This window comes from Amblyomma maculatum, chromosome 7 (genome assembly GCF_055883805.1).
Source record: "Amblyomma maculatum isolate TAMU_Amacu chromosome 7, ASM5588380v1, whole genome shotgun sequence".
Taxonomy (NCBI): Eukaryota; Metazoa; Arthropoda; class Arachnida; order Ixodida; family Ixodidae; genus Amblyomma; species Amblyomma maculatum.
Genome location: NC_139350.1, coordinates 83,232,868 through 83,256,954, shown reverse-complemented (window position 1 = coordinate 83,256,954; position 24,087 = coordinate 83,232,868). Strand labels below are relative to the sequence as shown.

The 24,087-nt window shown below is 44.5% G+C and overlaps 1 protein-coding gene across 1 annotated transcript in view; it reads right to left on the bottom strand.

The window, feature by feature from the left end:
* Window positions 1-24,087, bottom strand: part of Loxl2 (Lysyl oxidase-like 2) — a 74,065-nt gene that overhangs the window by 10,735 nt on the left and 39,243 nt on the right. Inside the window, exons 3-7 of the mRNA XM_084609191.1 lie at window positions 19,585-19,769; window positions 15,572-15,754; window positions 13,419-13,581; window positions 4,371-4,508; window positions 1,850-1,967 (exon numbers count right to left, since the gene is read on the bottom strand). Of these exons, the coding sequence (XP_084465317.1) occupies window positions 1,850-1,967; window positions 4,371-4,508; window positions 13,419-13,581; window positions 15,572-15,754; window positions 19,585-19,769 (787 nt within the window). The remainder of the gene's footprint in view (window positions 1-1,849; window positions 1,968-4,370; window positions 4,509-13,418; window positions 13,582-15,571; window positions 15,755-19,584; window positions 19,770-24,087) is intronic.

Below are 24,087 nucleotides of genomic sequence, written 5' to 3'. Positions count from 1 at the left end.
ATGAACTACTATTATTCTACAACCATGACCATTACTACTATGAAGTTACTACCACTGCTTCGAGTAAATATACTTCTACAAAAACAACCGTTACTATTGAAACTTCCACCAGCAGACGCACACTGAAGTGTATCAGACACTTGTTTTCACCATTGTCATAACATTGCAGGCTCCGATCTCGACAAGCTGACAGGCGTAATCTGCCTTTTTGAGCAAAAAGAGCTGCCATTCAACGCCGACAGCACGCCGTCTTCCGAGGAACCTCCTAAACTATTTGTACACCACCGTTTTTTTGAACCCTTCTTCTTGCGTAAGCAATCTGATACATTTGCCTTAGATTGCTCAATACCACTAAAAAGTGTCTCGGGTTGGTGTTGGTATCCTGCGGACCCGAAAGGTACATTTTTATCCACGAGCTTCTTCCCATCATCCACATGCCAATTTCTACCCTACAAAGGCCTTCATCCTACCCCAAAAAGACTACGTACACATCCAGAAGCCTCTCGATACCACAGATCTGCTTAAAGCAAATTAAAAGACGCAACTGGGTCGTCGAGCAGCTGAAGCTGTTTATAGGAGAAGCAAATTTAACGGATAGTTAACTAATGCTGACCAATTACCTCGTCAGTGAATCGAATCGATCGTCTACAGCGTTCGTTTTTTTTTTTTTTTTTTTTTTTTTTGCAAGAGCATATTATTTTCTTACTATTGGAATCGCGTCCACATCTTATTTGCAGTACAGTAAGTAATAACCAAAACAAACGTTATGCTCGGATAATGGGTCCTGTTGTTTCCTTTCACTCACACTGGATATCAGATCTATAATTCGTTTTGGATTAAAACATACTGTAGATTCTTGTACACAGCGTCCACACCGCTGGCGCTTTTCGAAAGGTTGCAGAGCGTGATAAGAGGCCGCAAGTGAGTGGCGTGATTTTTGCAACGACAGCTTTAATTCAGAACTACGTTGAAATTTCTGACTAGATCAAAGCAAAATTGATGAACCTATAGCAGTAAGCCTTGCGAGCGATATCTTCCAGCTTTAGTGAAATTCGGGGTGTCCGTCTCATAAGCGCGTGTTACTGTCACCTCGCGCGTGCCAATGCTCGTCCCCTTGGCCACTGATTGGCATTTCTAGGCAATGTTCGCGCTCTTTCAGTCCATATCAGCGTGCTGTATTTGGTGCTCTTAACTGGGTTTTGCATTCTTCCTTCAGAGCGGGAGAGAGCATTGAAACGGAACTTGAAACTCCAGATTTGTGGTTTATTTCGTCGCCGTGTGGTCATTCATTTTAAACGGTCCGCCGTTCCTGAAATGTTTGAAAATTCGATATTTAATCGCAAAAAAACTGGCTTAAGCTCACGTAAGGGAAGCGTCGCTCGTTATAGATGTACTAAAAAGCTGAAAATAATGTTTAAACTCAAATTCTGCTATGCATACCGAATCCGGTATAATGCAAGGTTGCTGATGTACATCTCGCCTTTGACGGCTGGCTGAAGCCACGGCAGGTCATGCTACGACACCCTTGCCACTCACTGTGAAGGTAATGCCAAGCATTGGAGGGGGCCTGACGGCATATCAACCAATCACCGCGGGCGGAAAGCACAAAAATGCATTGATGATGTGTTAGACATCTCCTTGGTTATTTAAAGCTTTTCTCAGACGATACGTGGGGTGCGCTTTACGATACATGCGTATTTCTGTTTTCTCTGTTGGTTTTTGGGACAGTGCAAAAGGCCGAACCACTTTCAGCAATATGTGGCGCTGTCAAAACCCTTCACAGATTTTCTGCGTACTAGTACATGACGCTTTAGCCTGCCTGTGAAGTCTGAGCGGAAGTGCTACTCACATGTGGCAGGAGTGCCAAATCCAGGCATGCTTGGGCAGAAAGGGCATGAACTCGGCCGTGCCCACATTCGCCACGCGTGCTGTGAAACGAAGCAAGCGGCGGCTCTCGTACAGCCATCCTGAAAGAGAGCACACGAACGCGCTGTGGCATCACTGGCATTCCGTTGCTGATACTCGTCGTGAGGTAAATGGCAGAGTTCTAAAGAAAAGTCAATAATTGGTCGAGTGACCTGAATTCTGCATGCCCATGTTTCAGGCAGGTAAGTGGGCATCACGACTCCCCTTTAGCCTGTGCAGTGTGCTGTCGTCGGTGTGTCCCCGTCGCAACGTTATATACTTTGGCGCTTCAACCATTGCTTTCAATTTTTTTTTTGTTCCTGGTCTTCTCTTGTCCGCATATTTAAGGAGGTAGATAAAGCTACTTTATGCAATCAATGAAGATATACCAGACAGATTCAAACATACCTTTTGTTTCCACATTGTCAGTATGTATGTATGTATGTATGTATGTATGTATGTATGTATGTATGTATGTATGTATGTATGTATGTATGTATGTATGTATGTATGTATGTATGTATGTATGTATGTATGTATGTATGTATGTATGTATGTATGTATGTATGCATGTATGTATGTATGTATGTATGTATGTATGTATGTATGTATGTATGTATGTATGTATGTATGTATGTATGTATGTATGTATGTATGTATGTATGTATGTATGTGTGTGTGTGTGTATGTATGTATGTATGTATGTATGTATGTATGTATGTATGTATGTATGTATGTATGTATGTATGTATGTATGTATGTATGTATGTATGTATGTATGTATGCATGTATGTATGTATGTATGTACGTACGTACGTACGTACGTACGCACGCACGCACGCACGCACGCACGCACGCACGCACGCACGCACGCACGCACGCACGCATGTATGTATGTATGTATGTATGTATGTATGTATGTATGTATGTATGTATGTATGTATGTATGTATGTATGTATGTATGTATGTATGTATGTATGTATGTATGTATGTATGTATGTATGTATGTATGTATGTATGTATGTATGTATGTATGTATGTATGTGTGTGTGTGTATGTATGCATGTATGTATGTATTGTGTGTGCGTGAGTGTGTTCGTGGGAACGCGGGAACACTCACATTCTGTGTTTTCGTGTTACGCATCTTTATCAACACTTTCACACTCAGGTTATACTGTAAGGGCCGGAAAGTGAGATGGCATTGGTTTAGACGAATGTTTATATCCTATTTTAAAAGTAATGAACGCAGTTTTGATGTGAAAGGTGTTGATTCTTGAAGGGCATTTTCAGGTGATGTGCAACCAAGAGCATGTTCAAGTACCCATCGTGCAAACGAAGCAGCATTGCCTACACATCCATTCTCTGAAGGCATCCCTGTTCATAACCATTTTTTTCTATAGTTTTGCTACGAAAAATGACCACCGCTTCACCTCTCCCTGACCCCTCCGTCCCACTTCAATATTTATACTCTCTTAATTTTAAATTCACAGAAACCCCTGCAACAAAATGTCATATGCTTCAACAGTGGCGAATGTAGGGCATGTTTTGTTGTCATCCAAGTGATAGCGATTAAATGCTCAGTAGTACAACTCCAGTATGCGCATTCCAGGTCATGCGTGCAGGCATCACGTGCGTGTGAACGTCAATTCAAACTACCACCATCACAAACTTACAAACGGCTTCTTGGTGAGGCATAGCGCATTTGAAACTAAAGAAAAATTAAGAAATGGCTCATATCTCCTTTAAACAGGTAACTTAAAAAGGCAAAAAGCCGTCTTGATGGGAAGAAAAATTAGAATCCATCATCATTGGTTAAGCTGCAGCCTGCAACTATTTTACATAGTATGTGTAAGTTGCGATAGCACTTCCGAACAAAGCATCTGTGACTTTTGCATGACATTGCTTTCTACATTATTTTTTACTTCAAAAAGAATGCACAGCGTAATCGATTCTATGAATGTGGGGTTTTTCATTCGTACTACGCCGCGTTGTCATCACATCACTCATATTGCTTCCTACCAGTCACAGCTACCTTGGCTGACTGTTTCGGCGATGAGCTACTGTGTGGCAACCAAAGAGTAAGTTTCTACACTCGGCTATACCTGTATAATACCTTGCTTTGAATGTTCGAGTGATACCCGCGCTTTTTATACTCTCGGCTATCTTTCTCCTAACACTCTTTCACACTCCCTTTTTTTCCATAATGACCGGACACTACTGGTGCGTCAGGCCAAAAACTACAAAATCAAGAAGCGCTGCAGCCTGTAAACAGCTTTGCGTTTTCCCGTACACAATCAGCGTGGCATATATTAACCTTTCACGCTACAAACGCTCCGGTGGCTTTTTACAGGGTTTCTCTGACGTTGGGCTGCATCGCCATTTTTTCCCGCGTCGCATTATATTGCGCTGCCCGTGAGGTGATCCTGCAGTGCTAACAGCGCCCAAATAAACAATGTCCTCTCACCTGGGTCCGCCTTGAGCGCGTACGCAGAAGCGGAGACGCAGTGCTCCTCCATGGCGCATTGCAGGTACAGCAGCTGCCGGTCCTCCAGGTATGCCGAGCGCTCAACTTCGTGCTCGTCGATTACCAGGTCCGCTTGGTCTGCAGTCCAGTGTACAGCATTACTCGCACGAACCGTACTCAGAGCAGCCCAGCAGGTGCGACGGCAAGTGAAACGCACTACACTTTTCGGTTTTTGATAGCGAAAGCGGCACCACGCCAATGTTTCGTTTAACTGGCGAGCTGACTGCCTTTCCGAATTTGAACACAAATTACAACGGAGTTCATAATCTTTTATTCCATATTGGCACGACCAAGAGTTCCGAAGCTGATGGCGTTCCTAACAAATTTCTTAACAAGTACGCTGAGTGGTGCGTCCTGTACCTGACTGTTATCTTTCAAAAATCACTTCCTTCTCAAACCGTTCCACTCACCTGGAAAATAGCTAATGTAGTCCCAATATCGACTACTCAGAAACTTTCGACTAGGTTTCTCACAGCAAGTTCATCAGTAAACTGGGTGCATATTTCACGGGAAATCGTGGTGTCCGGTTACTAGGACGTATTGAGGGCTAGTTACGTTTAAAATCATAGTCTGTCACGTTTAATCATTCCCATGCAAGGCTGCAGCATATACGGCAGCAATCTTCTATAACCGTCAAATGTGTCATTGATGTATTTCGATAACTATTTAAAAGCGACACAACCTCTATGCGAGCAGCAAACTGCTAGGAAAAAGTACTGTTTGCTATTTTAATGCACTTATACGTCTTGATTAATACAAATAATTGATGTTTTTCATATTTTTTTCAATATTTCCGGAAAAAAGTCTGTTTCTTCCTTGTTTTGTTTTTCCAGCCTTAAAAATTTCTGGAAACATTACATGCTTGTTGCTGTAGCATATTCATGCATAGACCTTTTAAACATTAGTGCACAGTCAGCTTGCAGGTTTTGGTTGCATATTTTAGCGTATGATTCAAGGCCCAAGTTTCCTGACTGCTTTAGAGGATGCTAGATCTACGTGTCTGTATACCACTTAAAATTGAAACAAAAAGTTACACTGAGATATTGGATTCTTTTACGTGCTCTAATGGATGTTTATTGCAATTGTATGAAAACCCAAAGGGATTTTTTTGTTAGCAACACTCCATGGTTTTGCAAAAAATTATTGTCATTTGTTAAGTATAACTCCAATCACAGAATGGAGAAAATACCTTGTTAAGAGTTTGCTGGTCGCGTGTGCTATATCCATTTGAATACAGTACGCAGTCACCTGCATACAAACGGAGTTTAACTGATGTGTTTTTAGTAACCGCAATGACGTCGTTAATATAAATAAGAAATAAAAGTGGCTGTAAAACTGACCTCTGCGGGACGCCAGATGTTTCATGGACAGATGATGACTGAGAAATAATGGTGAAAGTTCGGATGTGTGCCCACAAAGTGCAGGAATAGAGTAAAGACGCTGTTTTCATTCCTTTTAATATACAACTTATTCTCCAGTTCAATGAGCGGCACTTCAAATGAGAGCAGCAGCGATTCGAAATAGTGAGAGTAAACAAAGTTCTGGGTTTGTTTCCGCGTCGCCTTTTTTCTAGTGCTTTTTTTTTTCTGATACATTTCTCACTTGTGATTTATTCTTTTTTTTCTGGGGAAATCTCATGCGCAGTTCAATCTGTATCACTTTTTTTCTGGAATCAATGTTGTGGCAATAAGGTCTCACAACATTCTGTGTTTTCTTCTTTCTGGTACTTTTCAGTCGTTTTACATATACTTTCAGAAGTGCTTTTATATACCTGTGAGTTACCCTGTACTGTTTGAGGTTTATCTCATTTTTCCTTGCATCTAACACGTTACCAGGTCTACAGTCAACATTTCTGTATGGTCCTCCTGTGTTTTTACCTGTGCTTACTCTTGCTCCCACTTTTCTTTCTTTTTTCGAGTGAATGTTAAACTGTATTTCAAAATTTACCACAATTGCCTCCAAATAAGCTTTGCGGAAGTACGTATCGGACACATTTCTGCATTTTAAGCTATATATATATATATTCTATGTTGACGTCAGCGGCTCCTTTTTTATTTATGAAGTCTTGGTAGCTTATAGTTAATTTTCTCCAGTAAAGAAAGCCATGTGACCAAAAAAAAATGCTGGCCTCTTTTTCGTGTGTTCTCAGTTTTTTCTAGTCATATCAGTGCACGAATGCGAACTGCCAGCTGTGTTCATTTTCCTATAATGCTTCTCAGATAGCTTAAAGTTCATCGCATTGTTCATCAAATTATTGACATCGCGAGGCGTTCTTGTACTGGCGACGTTTTTGTGCTCGTTTCTTTTTAGATTGTTCCAATCCACTCATGTTGAGTCTCAGTTCTTTTTTCTTCCAGTTGATTTTGTATGCATTCAGATGTTATCACGTTGTTTGGAAAGGGGATAGGACAGCAATGTTAGAGGCTATATGAGCATGTTACGGGTTTCTTCTGTATGTAAGGTCACCCACAGCCAAGTTCTGGACACAGCAAACCTTTTGCATATATCTTAATTCAGTTTTAAAGAGCCGTTAAATGCTGTTTCGCCCGATCGAGACCCATCATTAGCACCATATTTATAATTGCATGAAGCCGAAAAGGGTATCAGTGAATACAGATGACGTCATATCACAGTAATGTGACGTACTAAAAATGGCACAACCACATGCGCGACAGCTGTCAGCCGCTATTAAACGGGCGGTCGATGGTCTGAGCGGCAGGCGCCGCCGCCGCTCAGACCGCCGCTCGACCGCCGGCATCGGTGGTCGAGCGAAAACTCGCCGATGAGACTACGAGGTGACTAGCTTCTCTTTGTAGCTTATTCGAAATACAAATGAGAGAAAGGAGGCTACAATTCACATGTTCACGCTTCGGCACTCAGCGCAAGAGGGAAAATGCAGCATTAATCACGAATATTCTGAACTGGGCTTAAATTGTGCAGCCAAAACTATATAGCAGCCAATAAATTATATCCTTCTGCTGCCTTCTCTGGGTTTTTTCTTTCTTATTTAGATGCAGCCATCTATCAATTAGCACAAATTTTCACGTTTTTTGAGGGCATCGCACTCTACGGTTTTTACGGGTTTCCATGCCTCAGGAAACCCGGCTGAAACATAGAGGCTAACCAAGAAAGTTCTACTTAAGTTGAGGACAACCCAGAGGGCTATGGAACGAAAAATGGTAGGGGTAACATTAAGAGATAGGAAGCGTGCAGAGTGGGTCAGAGAAATAACTCAAGTTACCGACATTCTAGTGGAAATTAAGAAGAAGAAATGGACATGGGCAGGACATGTAGTGCGAAGAGAGGATAACCGATGGTCGCTGAGGGTAACAAACTGGATTCCAAGGGAAGGAAAGCGTAGCAGGGGGAGGCAGAAAGATGAGCGGATGAGATTAAGAAGCTCGCAGGGGTCAAGTGGATGCAGCTAGCACAGAACCGGGTTAACTGGAGAAATATGGGAGAGGCCTTTGCCCTGCAGTGGGTATAGTCAGGCTGATGATGATGGTGATGATGCCTCAGGAAAAAACGAGAAGAAAAAGTTGTTTTTTTCCCTATCTACAGCGCGATAAACGGGACAAGAGAACACAATAACGACAAACACAGCGCTGTGTTTGTCGTTATTGTGTTCTCTTGTCCCGTTTATCGCGCTGTAGATATGGAACATCGTCACCAACTCGCCCAACAACTGACCTTGTTTTTTTCCCCAAAAGTTTTTTTTTCAGATTTCTCCCATCTCTATGAATCGGCATTATTGTCGCCGCACTTTCATAAAGACATCGTTAAGCTTGAAAGTATAAAAAAGTGATAGGATTTAAACATCACAGGTATGAATGCCACTTGTCCCGCCGTGGCGGTGCAGTGGTTAGGGCGCTCGACAGCTGTGCCCGAGGAGGCGGGATCGAATCCTGGCCTCAGCGGCTACTTTTCGATGGAGGCGAGAAGCTAGACGCCCATGTGCTATGCGATGCCAGTGCATGTTAAAGAACCCCAAGGTGGCTGAAATTCCCTGAGCCTCCCAGTACGGCATCTCTCATACCCTAAGTCGATTTGGGACGTTAAACCCCACAAACCGAAACCGATGACCGCCACTTCTCACCGTCATCTTATGCTAGCACTCTGTCACTTGACACACCTCAAAACAGACGTAGGTGCAAACACACTGTTCTCCTCCGCGACATCATTAAAAAATAAATTTGTTTTGACACAGCCATTTCCTTTAATACTTTTTTGGCCCGTGTCCACTCGCCATACACACCCTCTTAACACCTCGCCGTCTACGCCGTTTTTGAATTTGTTTAGGTTTTTGTTCCTTCCTTTTACAGTCGAACAGTGAAATGATTAAGATTGTGTGTGACGTTAACTGCGTGAAGGTCAGTTTGCGCGAGAACACCCAAAATGATTTGATTTTATAATGTTATCTTTTATTTTATGTCGGGTATATCCCCTTTGCAAATATGTACTTTAGCTATTGCTCTGTTCATTGCGAAAAATTTCTGTACCCACTCCTTTAAATGTCGCAACGTCATGGGAAAGCTGCATTTGTAAAAAAAAAAATGTATAATGCAGGAATTTGTGCACACAGGGTTAGGATACGTTCACGAGTTTATGTTCTCACCAACATAGGAATTGCAAGTAAAATCAACACGTCGTCATTTGTGACGACTGGTTGAATGTCAAAACAGCGCTGTTGCGGGGTCATGGATTCACCAACGCTTGCAAAAGTGATACGCGATATCAATGGCTGGGATACAGACTTGCCAGGAGCAGCGTTAAATTGCCGAAGCGACGTGCACAGTGGGAGAAAAAAAAAAAGAGCACGAGCCTGTGAGCTAAACCCAGCTGTAGCCGCGCCTTAAGCGACCATCGAGCTCAGACTACACATCGGTTGCGTATCAATTAAGCATATGGACTTTAGCGCACTGTCCTTCCTTCCACAAAGTGTTGACGCGACGCCTTTAAGGCGCGTTCACAGAGTCGAAGAGGTCGCGCGACATTGCTTCGTTGACCCGGGGCAAGCGCTGAGCGACGCCATGGGGTTCAAAGCGGCGTGCGACTCGCTTCCCGATATTTCTCTCTTTAACGAGACTTGACGGAAAGGGGGATTTCGCGCTCTTTTGACCCTTCCTGTACGTCCGCTACCGGTCGATCAATTGGATTCCCTTCACGAAGTACGATTATCTGAGCGAAGAAAGAGGGTTTATGGCTATGTTCATGTGCAACGCTGCTTTGCAGCGCAAAACAGTCAACAGAAGGATACAACTTGCAAAAAAAAAACAAAAAAAAAACAGCAGTTGCTAACTATGGGCAGTGGACCCGCCGGGGTGGCGCAGTGGTTACGGCGCTCGACTACTGTTCCCAAGGGCGCGGGATCGAATCCCGGCCTCGGTGGCCGCTTTTCGGTGGAGACGAAAAGCAAGCCGCCCGTGTGCTGTGCGCTGTCAGTGCACGTTAAAGAACCGCAGGTGGTCGAAATTTCCGGAGTCCTCCACTATGGCGTCTCTCATAGCCTGAGACGCTTTGGGACGTTAAACCCCACAAACCAACTATGGACAGTGGTACGCTGAACCGCACGTGGTACAGCTGAACCGTGAACAGAGTCAGTTTTAATAATTGACAATACCAGTCAAGCCAGATGCACCGCAATTCCAGCGGTGTCAATTCGACCTGATGCTTACCTTTTTATTCAGGTGATCAGAGAAGCGTTTACAATGGTCATGCTTCCCGTCGTGGAGGAATCGTGTGTGTCAGCTATATACTACAGACGTGAGTAGTACCCGACTGTAGTAACGAGGATGGAAGCAGGCCTTGTTCGCAGTATCGCGTAGTAGGCCACGTAAATCGTCAGGTGCCCTAGCTTTGAGCGCATCTCGAAGAATACCCCTTCAAATGAGCATGCTGCATTTGCCCTGTTTGAGACATGTGTGTCGAAACTATACGTGCGCAGCAAGGCGTGCAGACGCAAACATGAACTCTTGGATTTTCTTGCCAAAGAAAGAAGACGGAAATAGGTTAACATCACACCCTGCGCCACCTCGGACTGGCTGAGGAGTTTCGGCACTTCAAGTCCCGTCAAAAAAAAAAAAAAAAAGATATGACCAGCGATATGTACTAGATTAATCTGGTACTCTAATGCAGCGGATCGGGGTTCCTTCTCCTTGACAAATCGGTCTAACTGTGTCGCATGACCGCGCCACGCCTGGTCAGTGTGAACAAGCCGTAAAAAAGCCGGCGTTGATAAAGCTGAGACACGAAGAACCTGATTGGTCGATAGGGTCGTGATGCCACATCCAATATGAGCTCGCGCGGGGATTTTAAACTTAGACGCTCTCAAGACATGCTTGGAATGCGAATGATTAAACACCATATGAAACCGGAATCAAAGGTCATCGCACGTTTCAACTGAGTATACTTTATGGAGGCCAGGATGCCAACCCAACACCGTACGGTCACCAGCCAGGAACGCTACCGACTGTGTCACGAAAACACGCGTGTACGGCTTCGGTAAAGCGGCCGTTGATATGCATGTCGTATGGTCTTTCATGTAAAGTGGTTTTACAAGTGTGAGCTATAATGAGTATGTGTCTTCTGGGAGGTTCTATAATTACGGAAGTAATAATTAAGCGAATAGCTAAGTGCATACTAGCTTTCTTTATCCTGTCTGCTTCAGTGGCACATTGGCGCCGGCATGCGGTGGCCACCGGAAGACAATCGCGATCTGATGCATAATACATTTTACGGAACCTGCATGCGCCCGGGTGGAACGCTCCTTTGTGACTTCGGCGCTCTGTGTTCGGAGGCGGCCTTCGCAGAATAAATTGCGCGCCTTCATTCGAGTTCTCTGCGCACAAGCTCCCAGAGCCCCGCAGGTCGTTTTTACGTCACAGCTTAAGTGTAAGCCTAAATATTGCTCGGGACATCAGATGTAAGGCGTTCTTTTTTTACTCAAGGCCTGGAATGAAGACACCGATCAAAGTATTATCTTTTGTTTATTTTTGTTTTTTTTTCGTCTTGATTCTTGCTCGAATACGTGGTCTGAAAGCGTCGCGCGCGCAAGTCGAAAGATACTAAACAATCACCGCTAGTCTCCTTGGGGGACTAACGGTAGCTTAATGTGTCCGCTCTATCCTTGAATCGTAGTCCCAAAGTATAGTCACAAATTTCTCTTACCAGCGGTGGTGACAAAGCCGTATGCGGTAAAAGTTTCAGCTACAGGGTTGTCAGCATTGAAGTGAGAAAGAAACATGCAACGCAAACGCCCCCCCCTTTAATCTTGGTTTCATGCACAGGTGCAAGCTAAATGTGACCAAGGTTTTAAAGAGACGCTGTGTCAGAGTCCTATGAAATCACCAAAGGGGATCGAAAGTCGCGAAGCGTAGCCTGCTGTACTTTTTCGTTCTCCAGGTTTTAACCATCTGCAGGTACTAACTACCTCATTCTTAATCACTGATTCAGGAACAAAATGCGAATATCGTGATTTGTTTCAGGTTAGATAAGGTAGCTTTTTTTTTTCGTAGATTTGGAAGGTAAGTAGCTCTATATAAAAAAAAAAGCGTCCACGTGACAGCGGTACTGCATCAGCGTTCTATAAGCCGCATCGCAGAGAACAAGATACGGCTTTCTCTGGAGTGGTCTCTCCGATGTAGTTTAACGTTTGTGCTAAGCGAGATATATTAGCTAGTAGCTCGCCACGTGATAGCTTTCATTGAAGGCCAGTAAACAAAAGCTACGTGACTGGCAACAGGGTGCAAACATTGCAGGTAGCTATAAAGGTTCTGAATTGACACTTGGTTACTGATGTTTAAATTTAAAAAGGTAGCTCCTTATCATAACTAATTGACTAACTGTGAAGACCTGTAAAAATACCGCAGACTAGGACAGACGTCTCTCAACGGCTCTTAGTTGGTTTTAGTGGGATAAGACGCTGTGTCCTTTTTTATATGCTGATGTCTCTTTGAGCTAATCAACCCGTGCGTGCATTGATGCATGTCTGGGCAGCCAAAATTGCAGTTAACGCGTTCTTTGCTCATCAAACCCTGTTTCAAATGACAGCTAAGAATGCCCGAATATCCTCTTCCGGCATAAAGGAAATTGTGACAATAATCAAAATGCATATACAAATTTTTGATGTCCTGCTATTCCTATGAACCTGCACAAAATATTTTACATTCAAACCGTTCTTTATTTGTGACCTTTTTTTTTGTTGTTTTATTGGTACCTGCCTTTCAGAAGCATTCATACATGCCTTTTCATGTATATCTTATTAAATGCACGAACGGTGAATTGAATAATATTGCCACGTGCCTAACGCCGCTGCCGTGCTTGATGCCGACTACGACGAAGCGGTTGTTGGCTTGAGAGGCGCGCTGGTCCTGGACACTGTTACCGGAGCTGGAAGCCGACCTTACTCTCGGGTCTTCGTCTACGTGCACCTTCACGACTCCCTGTGCCTTTAGTCGTGACAATATTTTCTTGCTGTTTTTCATCAACTAATTCATAGAATTCTAGGCATTTCTCCCGGCCCCTAGGTGTAGTTCTCAGAAGCACGTAGAACTAGTTGTCATCGCGCACCATTCTTCGCGCATACTAAAGCTTTTAAGAATTCATTTATTTTTCGAGAACGATTGACATATGGAATAGCCTGCCTCTGCGAGTGATTTCGGCTGTTGACTTTAGCAAGCCACTTCATGACCTCACGTGAAGAAAATGTTTGGTTTCCCGTTGCAGGCACCTCATCTAATACCGGTAGCGTTTACTGTCACAAAATAACAAATACCGCTTGTGGTCGGTCTCTCTCGACTCGTGACAAGCAAATGCACAGCATGCCTGTAACAGAACTTGTGAAGCATGTTATCGCGCAAGGATTGCAGGAGATCGGCGTTGAGCATGCAGACTCAATGTAGCAATACATTGCATGCACACTTCCGCATACTGACATGCCTTCACATTTTTTTAACGTGATGTGGAAGGAGCTGTGCGTCCACCACCTACCCCTTACGCAGACGACGCCGGCGATGCTGTCCCCGAGCCCCGGACAACTGACAGCCCCTGAGCCCAGCTGGTCGTGCAAGCAGTCGGCCAGGTTCTTCTCAAGTCCCGTGCACTGGACGCCGCTCAGCATCATGGTCTCGTTGACGCCGCCGAAGTAGTCACCCTGTGGCAAAAGACCGAGAATATGGCTGCTGCACCCCGGTTTGCACACTATGGGTCCTGAAACGGGAGCTACATCATGTTTAGATCCGCGATGTGAACCATGGCTTCTCGTGAGTTCGAACGGCATGTGATTGACAGACACTTTTTTCTGTCGTAAGCCTTGCTATCACGATTGGTAAAGTGATTGCCATGAGCCATCACGAATTATTCTCACGCTTTGAGAGTTGATAGCAAGACAGAGCAAAGATACGCTACACACTGACTTATTCAGGCACCAGTTAGTGAAATCCTCAAGGTTATAAAGAAAAGAGAATCCCTTGTGTGAGCTGCTATATTTGGTAAACATGTGCCCGTGGTACTAAAGTTGTCGCGGTAGATCAATTTGCAACAACTGTAGTGATATAGAAGCTCATGGACATGTTCTCTGCGGCTTTGGGGTCATCAGTTAATCAGTTCGCTAACTACCACAATAGAGCACGAGTTGTGAGGTCCGCTGTGCTATCATGACTAGTGGAAGTTGCGGAATATTTCCAAACATTTAAGGATTTACAAAGCGCTGCTCTTGAAGCATTGACTGAACCCTAGGTCACACTAAAGCAAGTTTATATTTCAACTCTCTGTCTTTGTCTAGTAGACGTGCTGTGATTCTTTATTCGACGAACAATAGCTGTATTCAACGCTGCTTATATAGGAAATGACTGCTGCCTATATTGGTCGTGTACTTCAAGTTATTTGTCAAAATTTTATATGCAAGCCATATTTTGAACATTCTTAACACATACGAAAGCTAAACAACCTTCTATTCCAAGTAAACTTTCTATCAAACTTGTGATTGCGCTGCTTCGAACCTGACTCGAGGTTGTGGTGTGGTAAAGTTTATTCCTTCTGCTTGATACAAATTACCAAATATTTCGGAATGCTTCAAAAGGACCAAGCATCATTGTCGCCTTCAGGTTTGTTTCGGTTTCTGGACAATGAAAGCCCCAGTCTGGCGGAAACAATGACTAAGAGTACTTCACGGCACAACAGTTCTGCTAGACTTATCGCTTCCTACTGCCTAACGAGGTGGCATAAACAGCAGCACCCCTGCTTGACCCTTAGTTCTGGAACAAGCGTGAAAGCTGTACTCGGCCGAGGTGACGATCAGCCTTTCCACTGCATTGAGTATCGGAGTATATGAGCTGTCGTCTGAAATTATAGCGTGGATGGGTGTTTAGTTCAGAGCTAGCTTGACCTCGGTCCAGTTCTTTGGCGTGACTACGCTTAATTACCTGTCACACTGTCAAAGACGCATCCACGACAGGGCAAGAACAAATTAACAGACGTATCGCCGTTTCCTTTTTATGATGATACATTCCCTAGCAGTGTGGGTGTCCACGTTAGTGGGTAATCCGGGCAAATACTAAATATGGAGGATTAAAAAAAAAAGGAAACACAGTGACAAGCAGGAGCGCAGACCAAATAACGAGCGAATGATAGCAGCTGCTGAAACGACAAGCGCTGGGAATAAAAGAGATAACGCGCCAGTGTTGTACTCATAATGCCTTCAAAAACAGAAATGACCTACTTAGACGCAGTACAGCGTACGAACATGTAAACCGTGTTTACATCACTTGATTTTTTTTGTTAATAATTGGAATATGTTTTTGCAGATTCCTCCATTTATAGTTTTGTACTGTGATAGCACTTCAGCCATCGACATGCACCTGTGCGTTGTGCGACGAAGACAAAGAAGAAGTACGCTGGGCTCGCCGTTGCAAGGTTCTGTCCTCACAGCTCTCCATCTGAGCGTCAATAAACGCCCTATTACAGTTTTTACAACTGTCGTGACAACCTCAATGTTCCGACCAGAAATAAAACGTTTAGCAAAACTTGGCGCTTGTGTATTATGTTTCCTTTTCTTCCTTTTCCCATGCGAGTTTCTAGCTTTATGAATGATGACATAAAGCTAGAAACAGAAAAGGGCAATAGTGTGAGCTTTTGCAACTTACCTGTATCGCAGCGTCGGCGTACCCGAATCCCAGCTGCCGGCAGACGGTGGCCGCTTCGAGCAGACCCCAGCCGTCTCCGCAAACGGTTCCCCATCCACGCTTGGGTATGTACACTTCGACGCGACCCTCCGTGCGGGTTCTGCCGCCTACCAGCCGCAACTTGACGCTGCCCCGGCTGCGACCCTGCAAGGCAGCCTCGGTCATGGCCAGACGCATGTTGCGGAAGACGGCCAGAAAGCGCACGACATCAATCATTGCTCTTATGCGAGAAATCAAAAGAGAAAACGAAAGATGAAAAAGAGCAGGCGGAAAAGACCTAAGCGTGATTTTGGTCTTGACTCTTTGCTTCAACGCTTCTTGGAAACATAGGACGAATCCTTTGGCCCCACATGCTGACGATGTGGAAGCGGCGTTGTGTACAGCGCGATACAGGCGAATTTTCTTGCAGGATAATGCGGTTTGCAACTTACCTCATTTGCTACTATAACTAGATAGCGAAGTGAATACGTACGGTGGCACTGAAAAGACCCAGATAGCACCGACACATTGCATTAAGTTTACATTTTTGTGTCAGTCGAACGTTATTTCTATGTTCTTAGGGTTTTTTTTTTTCAGCGTTTTAGCACTGTTACATATAAATGTTAGAGTAATGTTTCAATGACTATTTAAACACCGCAAATCTAACATCTGCACAACGTAGATGTAACATTCAGGAAAATCATAAAGTAACCTGACGCGAGCATATAAGCACATCATTCGTAATGGTACAACCAAGGCTACACTGAGACCAACAATGAGCGCGCCACTTGAGCTTCGCAATTCAACACAACTCCTACACTAAGCTCTGAACTAATAGCTTAGCGCCAAGCTTTTGTATGCTTCATTGAGGGGTACTTCATGACTGATAGTGGCGAACGAATAATACGCAAAGCTTTCTATCAAAATTATAGTACTGTGCGTGCATTCTCTGGCAGGCGTCATCTCAAAGATTTAGTTCCAAAGAAACGCTACTGACAGTTTTATAAAAAAAGAAGTGCATAACTGGTCAGACTCAGTGCGTGAAATATATATTCTATGTTGTTTCATAGTTAGGATGCAGGTATTATTTTATGTGTAGAAGATTATATTCAAGCAACGTTTTCTTTTACCATTGAAGTACTACATTTAATACAAAATAAAACATCATGTAATACTGTAACAAAATTCAAAAGTGAACATGAGCATAATATCTATTTTGAATGTTATTTAATGTCCTTTTTGTCGCACCAACTTTAGGCAATATACAGGCAACTTACGCCACACTCTTGCATTATTGTTCTAATGTTCGGTGCTACCTGGGAGAAAGTGTTTGTACATGGTCCCAACGGTCCTTGCTATATGTGTGCATTTTAATCGATATTTTGGGTGGATGACGAAATATATTCGCTGCGCCTTTTCAATCCAAGGTACAACGTCATCCGGAATTTGGTTAAAAAATTATGTCTGAGAAAGAAAGAACAGAACAGCACTATTCACAAAACATGTCATTTCAGCATTTCTGGGAAAGTGCGTGCGAAGCCTGTCAAGAGATTCTGTCCGTTTCTACATCGATGGCCTCGCTTGAGATAGATGGTAATGACAATGAATTAATGTACGCTAAAGAACACTAGCAATCATGTAATTAAAAAAAATCTAAAATTAAAATTAGGCTGGGCAGAATAAGTTATTATTTTTGTCAACCGCCATCGCTTGTGGTTTTCATTCCAACAGGATAATCGCAGATCCATTTCAAAGCACCATACTAGACGGAAACGGCTCCTTCACAATACAGATAAAGAACTGCGGCCTTAACAACACGACTGAGCAACCTGGGAATGGAATCTTATTTCCAAGAGTATTTAAACGATACATCTTCAAAATTAATTGCTACGTTTCAACTAAGATAACATCATGTCTTTTTCAACAACAGGATTTCCTCGATTTTATGAACATAACCTAAATTGCAGCCTCTATAACATTTCACATCTGCTTCCGTGACGGTTCCGCGTAGCGGCAAATAATTTTACAGCAGCAGAGAATGAATTGTTCATTTTTGTTGTGAAATCAGTTAAGTAATGGATGGCATCCTGCGGTGCAAAAGCCGATCTGTTAAACAATTGGCTTAGTGATGGTGACGATCCGTTCAGAAGGAAGCAAACCGCAGAGGCTACTTTGTGGCTCGTTCTTATTTAAGAGCGGATGGTGTTCTGACAGCTTTTGCATTTAAGTTTGCCTTTTTTTAGCTCGGAATTGCAGAGATGAGATTGAAATAAGCCGCACTCCAAAGCACATCGGCAACTTAGACCCGTGCGAACGATAAGGGTGACCGAGCAGTCTGTCTCGCTGACAGCAGCAGCATTAACTGACTTTCTCGGCAGCGCCACGGTCGCTGTGTATATGGTCAAATTTCTGATTAATATGCAAGGTATTGATTGGTCTGGCAAATTTCTGCACGCCGGTGCCTTGCACAGACTTTTGATTCCGCATATTCCTCATCCCAGGCGCTTGAAACCGCCCAGGATAGAAAAGGTGCACCCAGAGGACACCTGCGAAAATGAATTGATAAACTCCATGTCTGCATAATATATTTCATGCCCAGGTCCATCCCTGAGTTTGTCGCTATTTCAAGTTTCACAGTAGTCATGTGCATGCTTGCATGCTTACGGTGGCTTATCTTCAACCTGTGCAGTTTCCAGTTTCTCAGCACGGCTTCAGAAATATAGCCGAATGATCTTATGGTTGACATTAATAATTGCATGCCTACTTCCTTCATTAAGATGAATCAATGTTTCACATACCTCTGTAGCATCAGAGCTGATTTTCAAGTAGTCCTTAAGTTCTTTAAAACGTTCCTATGAGGAGTATACGGTAACCATTACAACACAATTTCAACCATCCTTGTCATGAAGTTACCGCTAAGCTGCGTTATTACAATGCTTAACTCGGAAATGACCCCCGAAATATTTGTCTCAGTGAGCATCTCCACGCATGTAGGCTATGGCTGCCTAACACATAGCCTTTTAAATAACATGGTTCATGCGATTTGCGCCTGAGCTATGCCGTACGCACTCGCAGCACTCCTGAATATTCCGAGCCCCGCGTAGTGAGGGAGAGATTTCTGGTTGTTTTCACAAGGAATTTTAAGCGCTGACGATAGACAGGGAGCTGCGCCGCCTCACCCGAAAACAAATCCGGCGGACAAAATATTTTAGACAAAGACCCCACCCAGTTTATTTTAGGGAAAATTCAACCGCATTAGTTGTTAGATATTGAAAGCACTTCCCGAAACTGTTGTTCGCTATCAGAATACGATAGGATCAAATAAAGAACGGGAAGGTGTCTCAATGTCCTCCTGAGGGAGCATGATTGGAGACCTCCACTGTCTCTTGAAATCTCGTGGTGCATTGCCGCGACCGCAGCAAAGAAAATAATGTTGTACGTGCACCAGATCTGAGGCGCGCCGATGTCGTCTTTCGACACAGAGATCAAGTGTGCCGGAAAATAGTGGAGGCATATTTCATCGCCACATCGAGCACATCGCGTGTTTTTAAACCTTCAGTGGGATTACACCAAATAGACGTGGATTATCCTTACGACAATCTATCAGTACAATGAGTTTATGCGCATGTTTGGTTTCGCTTGTCCGTTGTGTGTGTGTGTGTGTGTGTTTTTCTTGCCTTGTGCGCCTGCGCGAGGCAACACTTTAATATTTTTAAGCATGAGTTCAAAATACAAAATTCAGTTGATAAAAAAATTCAGTTGATAGTCAGTGCTTGGTTTGGCTGAGTGTATTTCTTCCCCGGTCTTCGTTTCTCGCGCTGCGCAAGGTGCTTAACTCCCACCAACTCGCCAAGTATTCAGTTTTACTGAAAGAAGGGGCAACAGAGCAGAATTTAAGAGAATAAATAATTAGCATGTTCGCTTCCAGATAAGGGCGCGTCCAAAACGAACCATCCGCTGTGAAATCAATAGTTCACGCTTTCCTTAATCCTCACCCGTATTTTCTTCTTGATCCTGACGACAGAGGGAGTGTCAGCGGTTGTTGGCGGCGGTGGCAGGTGGCATTCGACGCCCGCAGCCTCGTCTCTGCCGCAGTCGTGCACTCCCCAGCCGTCGAAGGGGCAATCCGCTATGTGAAGCTCTTGGCCCGTACAGTACAGGTTGTCCATCAGGATCGGCCCTGCATTACAACAGGCATGGACTGGAAAGAGCCGCTAGAGAACTTTGTTTTGATAAATGCAGAACGTGGCAGATAATTGTTTATCTTCACTTCCCGGATTACAGAACAGAATGAGTATAAGCGCGCCATAGAATAGAACAGCGCGAAAACAGCGGACGACAGAAAAGAAGCACCGACATGAGCGCTGCCGTCCCGTGTTTTCGCGCTGTTCTATTCTAGATCATGAACCAAGTAGCCCAACAATCCTCCCTTTTGAAGTAGTGCGCATTCATGAAACAGGGTGCAACTGGGAATTTCCCTCGTTGGACGCTGTCGGTAAGCGCTGTTTCGCCCAGTAACATCTACTTAACTTTGTGCAGCACACTAGTATATTGTATTCTATTAAGACGTTTGGCGGGTATTTCTCCAGCACTATAATCTGAAGTGGGTTTAGAATATGATACCAAGATGTATAGCTTTACAATCTACTACTCTAACGTGCTATAAGTAAGTGGCTTTTACACTGCTTCCGAATGCTATACAAATATCGTATTGCTGTTAATATACTTCTATATTGCCTGCTTCTAAAGCAACCTGGCTCAGCCCAAAATAGAAGTAAAATGCCTCTTGAACTACCCTTTTTTTTCATATTTTGCTCTTTGCATATTAGTATTCATGCAATTATTAATTTGTTTCTATTTTTTCTGTATACTAAAGATCTTCGTTTCACTAACTTTCGTTTTGATGTTCGTGATGACTTAATTTTCCCCATTGCACAGCCTGCTGTGGGCTTCCTAGACCGCCCAGGTAGCACAAAGTGGGCTATGAAGGGTGGGCCCCGGTGGGCCCGATGTAGGCAATGCAGGACAGCCCCGGTGGGCTCAATGTGGGTGCTGCAAGAGGGGCCGACGTAGGCCCGAAGCGGGCTGTCGACAAAGCCCCAATTGGCCCCACTAGGGGCCGATGCAGGCAGCCCTTGCGGGGCTGCCCACATTTTTCCGGCATTATTAAAAGGGCACATCCCGCCAACTCCCCGCGATGGTCCTACTTTGGACCGATTTGGGCAGCCGCTTTGGAGGAACATTTTTTTTTTATTTCAGTTAGCCCCTCAGAAAATGACATAGGACCAATGCGGGTTCTATAGCGCTGGCCACACTTGGGCTTGCCCACATTATTCTCATAGGGGTCCGACGTAGGAAATTGATGGAAAGCCCTAGTCCAAGTTTTCCGAATCAATATTTCGGCACATAATTAAGTAATTACTTTATACATGTCTGCACTTTCTAAACAGCCACAATAATAAATTTTACAGTAATTCATAACATTCATCTAGCCGAAATGACTTCATGTACATCTTGTTCAGGCTATGGAGATGTGTGTTCTGAACAGTAATATTGTACTGCGAGTTGCAGGCTGTCCAAAGCAACCACATAAGAGGCAACAGTTAGCAATCAGTTTGTTTTAGTATATGTAGCGCAATTTGCACGAGCGCGAGAACTAAAGCCATGTAAATTTCTAATCGACTAAACATTGCCACAACTGTTATACAGATCATCTATAACAGTAATTTAGGGCAACATCTAATGCAAATAAAAGTTGGAAACAATGATTACGCAATTGTACGCACGCCATCTAGCCCCATTACGGCCGATGTGGGACCTACAGCGGTTTTGTGTGGGCAGCCCCAATTGGGCTGGGTGTTGGTTTTTAACCTAAAGCCCACTTGCTATTGCACGTGCCTTCAAATTCCCCACAAGGGACCAATTTTGGTATCATGCGGGCCCTCCCGCCTTCCAGCCCCATTACGGCCCATGTGGGATATAAAGCAGTTTTATGTGGGCAGCCCCAATTGGGCTGGACGTTGTTTTTGAACCTAGAGCCCACCTGCTGTTGCAGGGGCCTTCAAAGCCCCCACAAAGGACCGATTTTGGTACCATGCGGGCACGGCCGCCTTCCAGCCGCATTAGAGCCTATGTGGGACCTAAAGCGGTTTAGCTAAGGCTGCCTCATTTGGGCTTCACGAGGGCTTGCCCAAATTGATCCCTTATTCATATTTCACCTGCCCTCAAGTAACCTACAAGGGGCCGATTTGGGCAGCATGTGGGTATGTCTGTTTTCTTGCCCCACTACGGCCGATGTTGGTCCCACAAAGATTTAAGGGGGGCGGCCTCACTTCGGATCTATGAGGGCTTTCCCATAAAAAGCCCACATTTAGGTTGGATTGCCCTCAAATATCCGGCAAGGGACCCTTGTGGTCTGGATGCAGGAATGTGCTCTGCATTAGCCCAAGAAACGCCGCTATGGGACCCATGCAGGAGGAGCAGGGGCAAGCCCAAATGGGGCTTGCCCACATTTGCCCCATCGGGGACCGATGCAGGTTTTATGATGGTTGCCCCAGCCCCACTTGCCTACATCGGACCTACTGGGGCCCCACATTCTGTGCTACCTGGGCGGTTTTCCCATCACGTGTCCTCGCTTTTATTGTACAAATAACGGAAGACATTGGATGGTCACCTGTCATAATCCATTTTTCGTAGTCTTTCCTCAAACAATCCTCCCGTGCCTCAGAAATCAGTATATATATATATATATATATATATATATATATGTGTGTGTGTGTGTGTGTGTGTGTGTGTGTGTGTGTGTGTGTGTGTGTGTGTGTGTGTGTGTGTGTGTGTGTGTGTGTGTGTGTGTGTGTGTGTGTTTCAACTTGCACCAAGGATTCAAAAAAGTGAAGCTTGCATCTGGCTGAGATATCTTGTTTGTCTTTATGTAGCGCTCTCAGAGTATTTATTATATTCCGATCAATTAGCAAATCATAAATGAATTATGGGAAAAAAAAATTTTTTTCTTTTGCCGCCAAGTGTACTTCATTAAGTTGGGCTTAAGATACAATCGACCAAGTTTTTTCCATTAACCTTCCTCCTATGTGATCTTTTTTTCCGACATTTAAAGAAAGCCAGCGAAATAATAATAAAAAAAATACCACGCGGCCCCGGTCTTGCACTACCGTACTGTAGCGCTGCCAAGCGCGTTTCGAATTAACGAAGCGTGCACGCTCCCCGTCTCGAAATGAGCGGCCGACAAACTCCACTATCGGCCTCGTCTCAAAATGCGTTAGCACATTATGCCGGAGCACAGAAAACCACGATCAGCGATAAGGGATGGGCAGGCCACCGACAGCAATCCTGGATGGAGATTGTATCGACCTATCACACTGAAGAAACGAAAAAAGAAGGAAAAGCGCTCAAGTCACCTAATCCGCCTTTTCCGCGAGTTTTCTGCGCATGCGCTAGCTCCTTGCGGCGACTGATGGAAACACATTGGACGGCGTCTCGGCGCCACCAGTGCACGGGGGCTGTGCCAACCACATCTGCCGTGTACGGTTGCCATTTTTGAGGCGTGCCGGAATGCAGGACGCAGTTTTTCAGGTTCTCTTCGATGAGCCGCGATCAACAACGACGTGAAGCTTGAATTAGGGCTACCGAGCGTCAAGATGTCAATGGGCGACCTTAGCAATCGACTGCGTACTCTCGACTGTGCGAAAAACACACAGATATATATGCATCTAAGCAAAATGTGCATGATAAAAGTACCTACTGGAGTTTGCACCAAGCGTGTAACCCAATAGTGATAGCCGCAATGAGGATTTGTTCGATGCGTGTTTGGTTTATGTGCGACGGGTCCTGATCGCGATGTATTTTGTTGTTTGTTTTCTTTATGTGCGAAGGGGTCAGGTAGCGCTGATATCACCGGCGGCTTTGTGCGCTAGATCGCAATATTTAGCAAGTTTTATCGCGACTGCCGCCTGAATAACACGAAGAAAACAAAACGTTGGCGTTAGCTGCGATGTACCGCCGTTCGCGAGACGAGTGGTTGAGCTGGTCATGAGGCTCGCGAACGGCGGTGCATTACTACCAACACCGTATTTTTTTTCCTCCATCCTCCATGAGACCCCACAATTTCACTCACAGATGGCGCACAATTGTCAAGAAACATTGCTCCCTGCTATGGGAATTCGGATTGACGCCGGCAAAAAGCGCAAGCGTAGCTTAACGCACAAACCACTGGTAAACACTACTCTCATATGCACAGACATGGCATATATGACAGTGGGATTGGGCTCTCCCCACCCGGTGGGCTGTGCTCCCCACATCCTGTGGCAATACTAGCCAGCGTGGAGTTCGTAAGCGTTCCCGGGTGGTGAGGTGGGTTCACATTGCCCATTGTATGGTGAATAACGACCACACGCCGCACATCTTCCCTTTCTCCTCTAGCACGTATGAAACATATAGACGAGTGGGTGCGGGCTTGGTAAACTACCCTATACATCATCGAT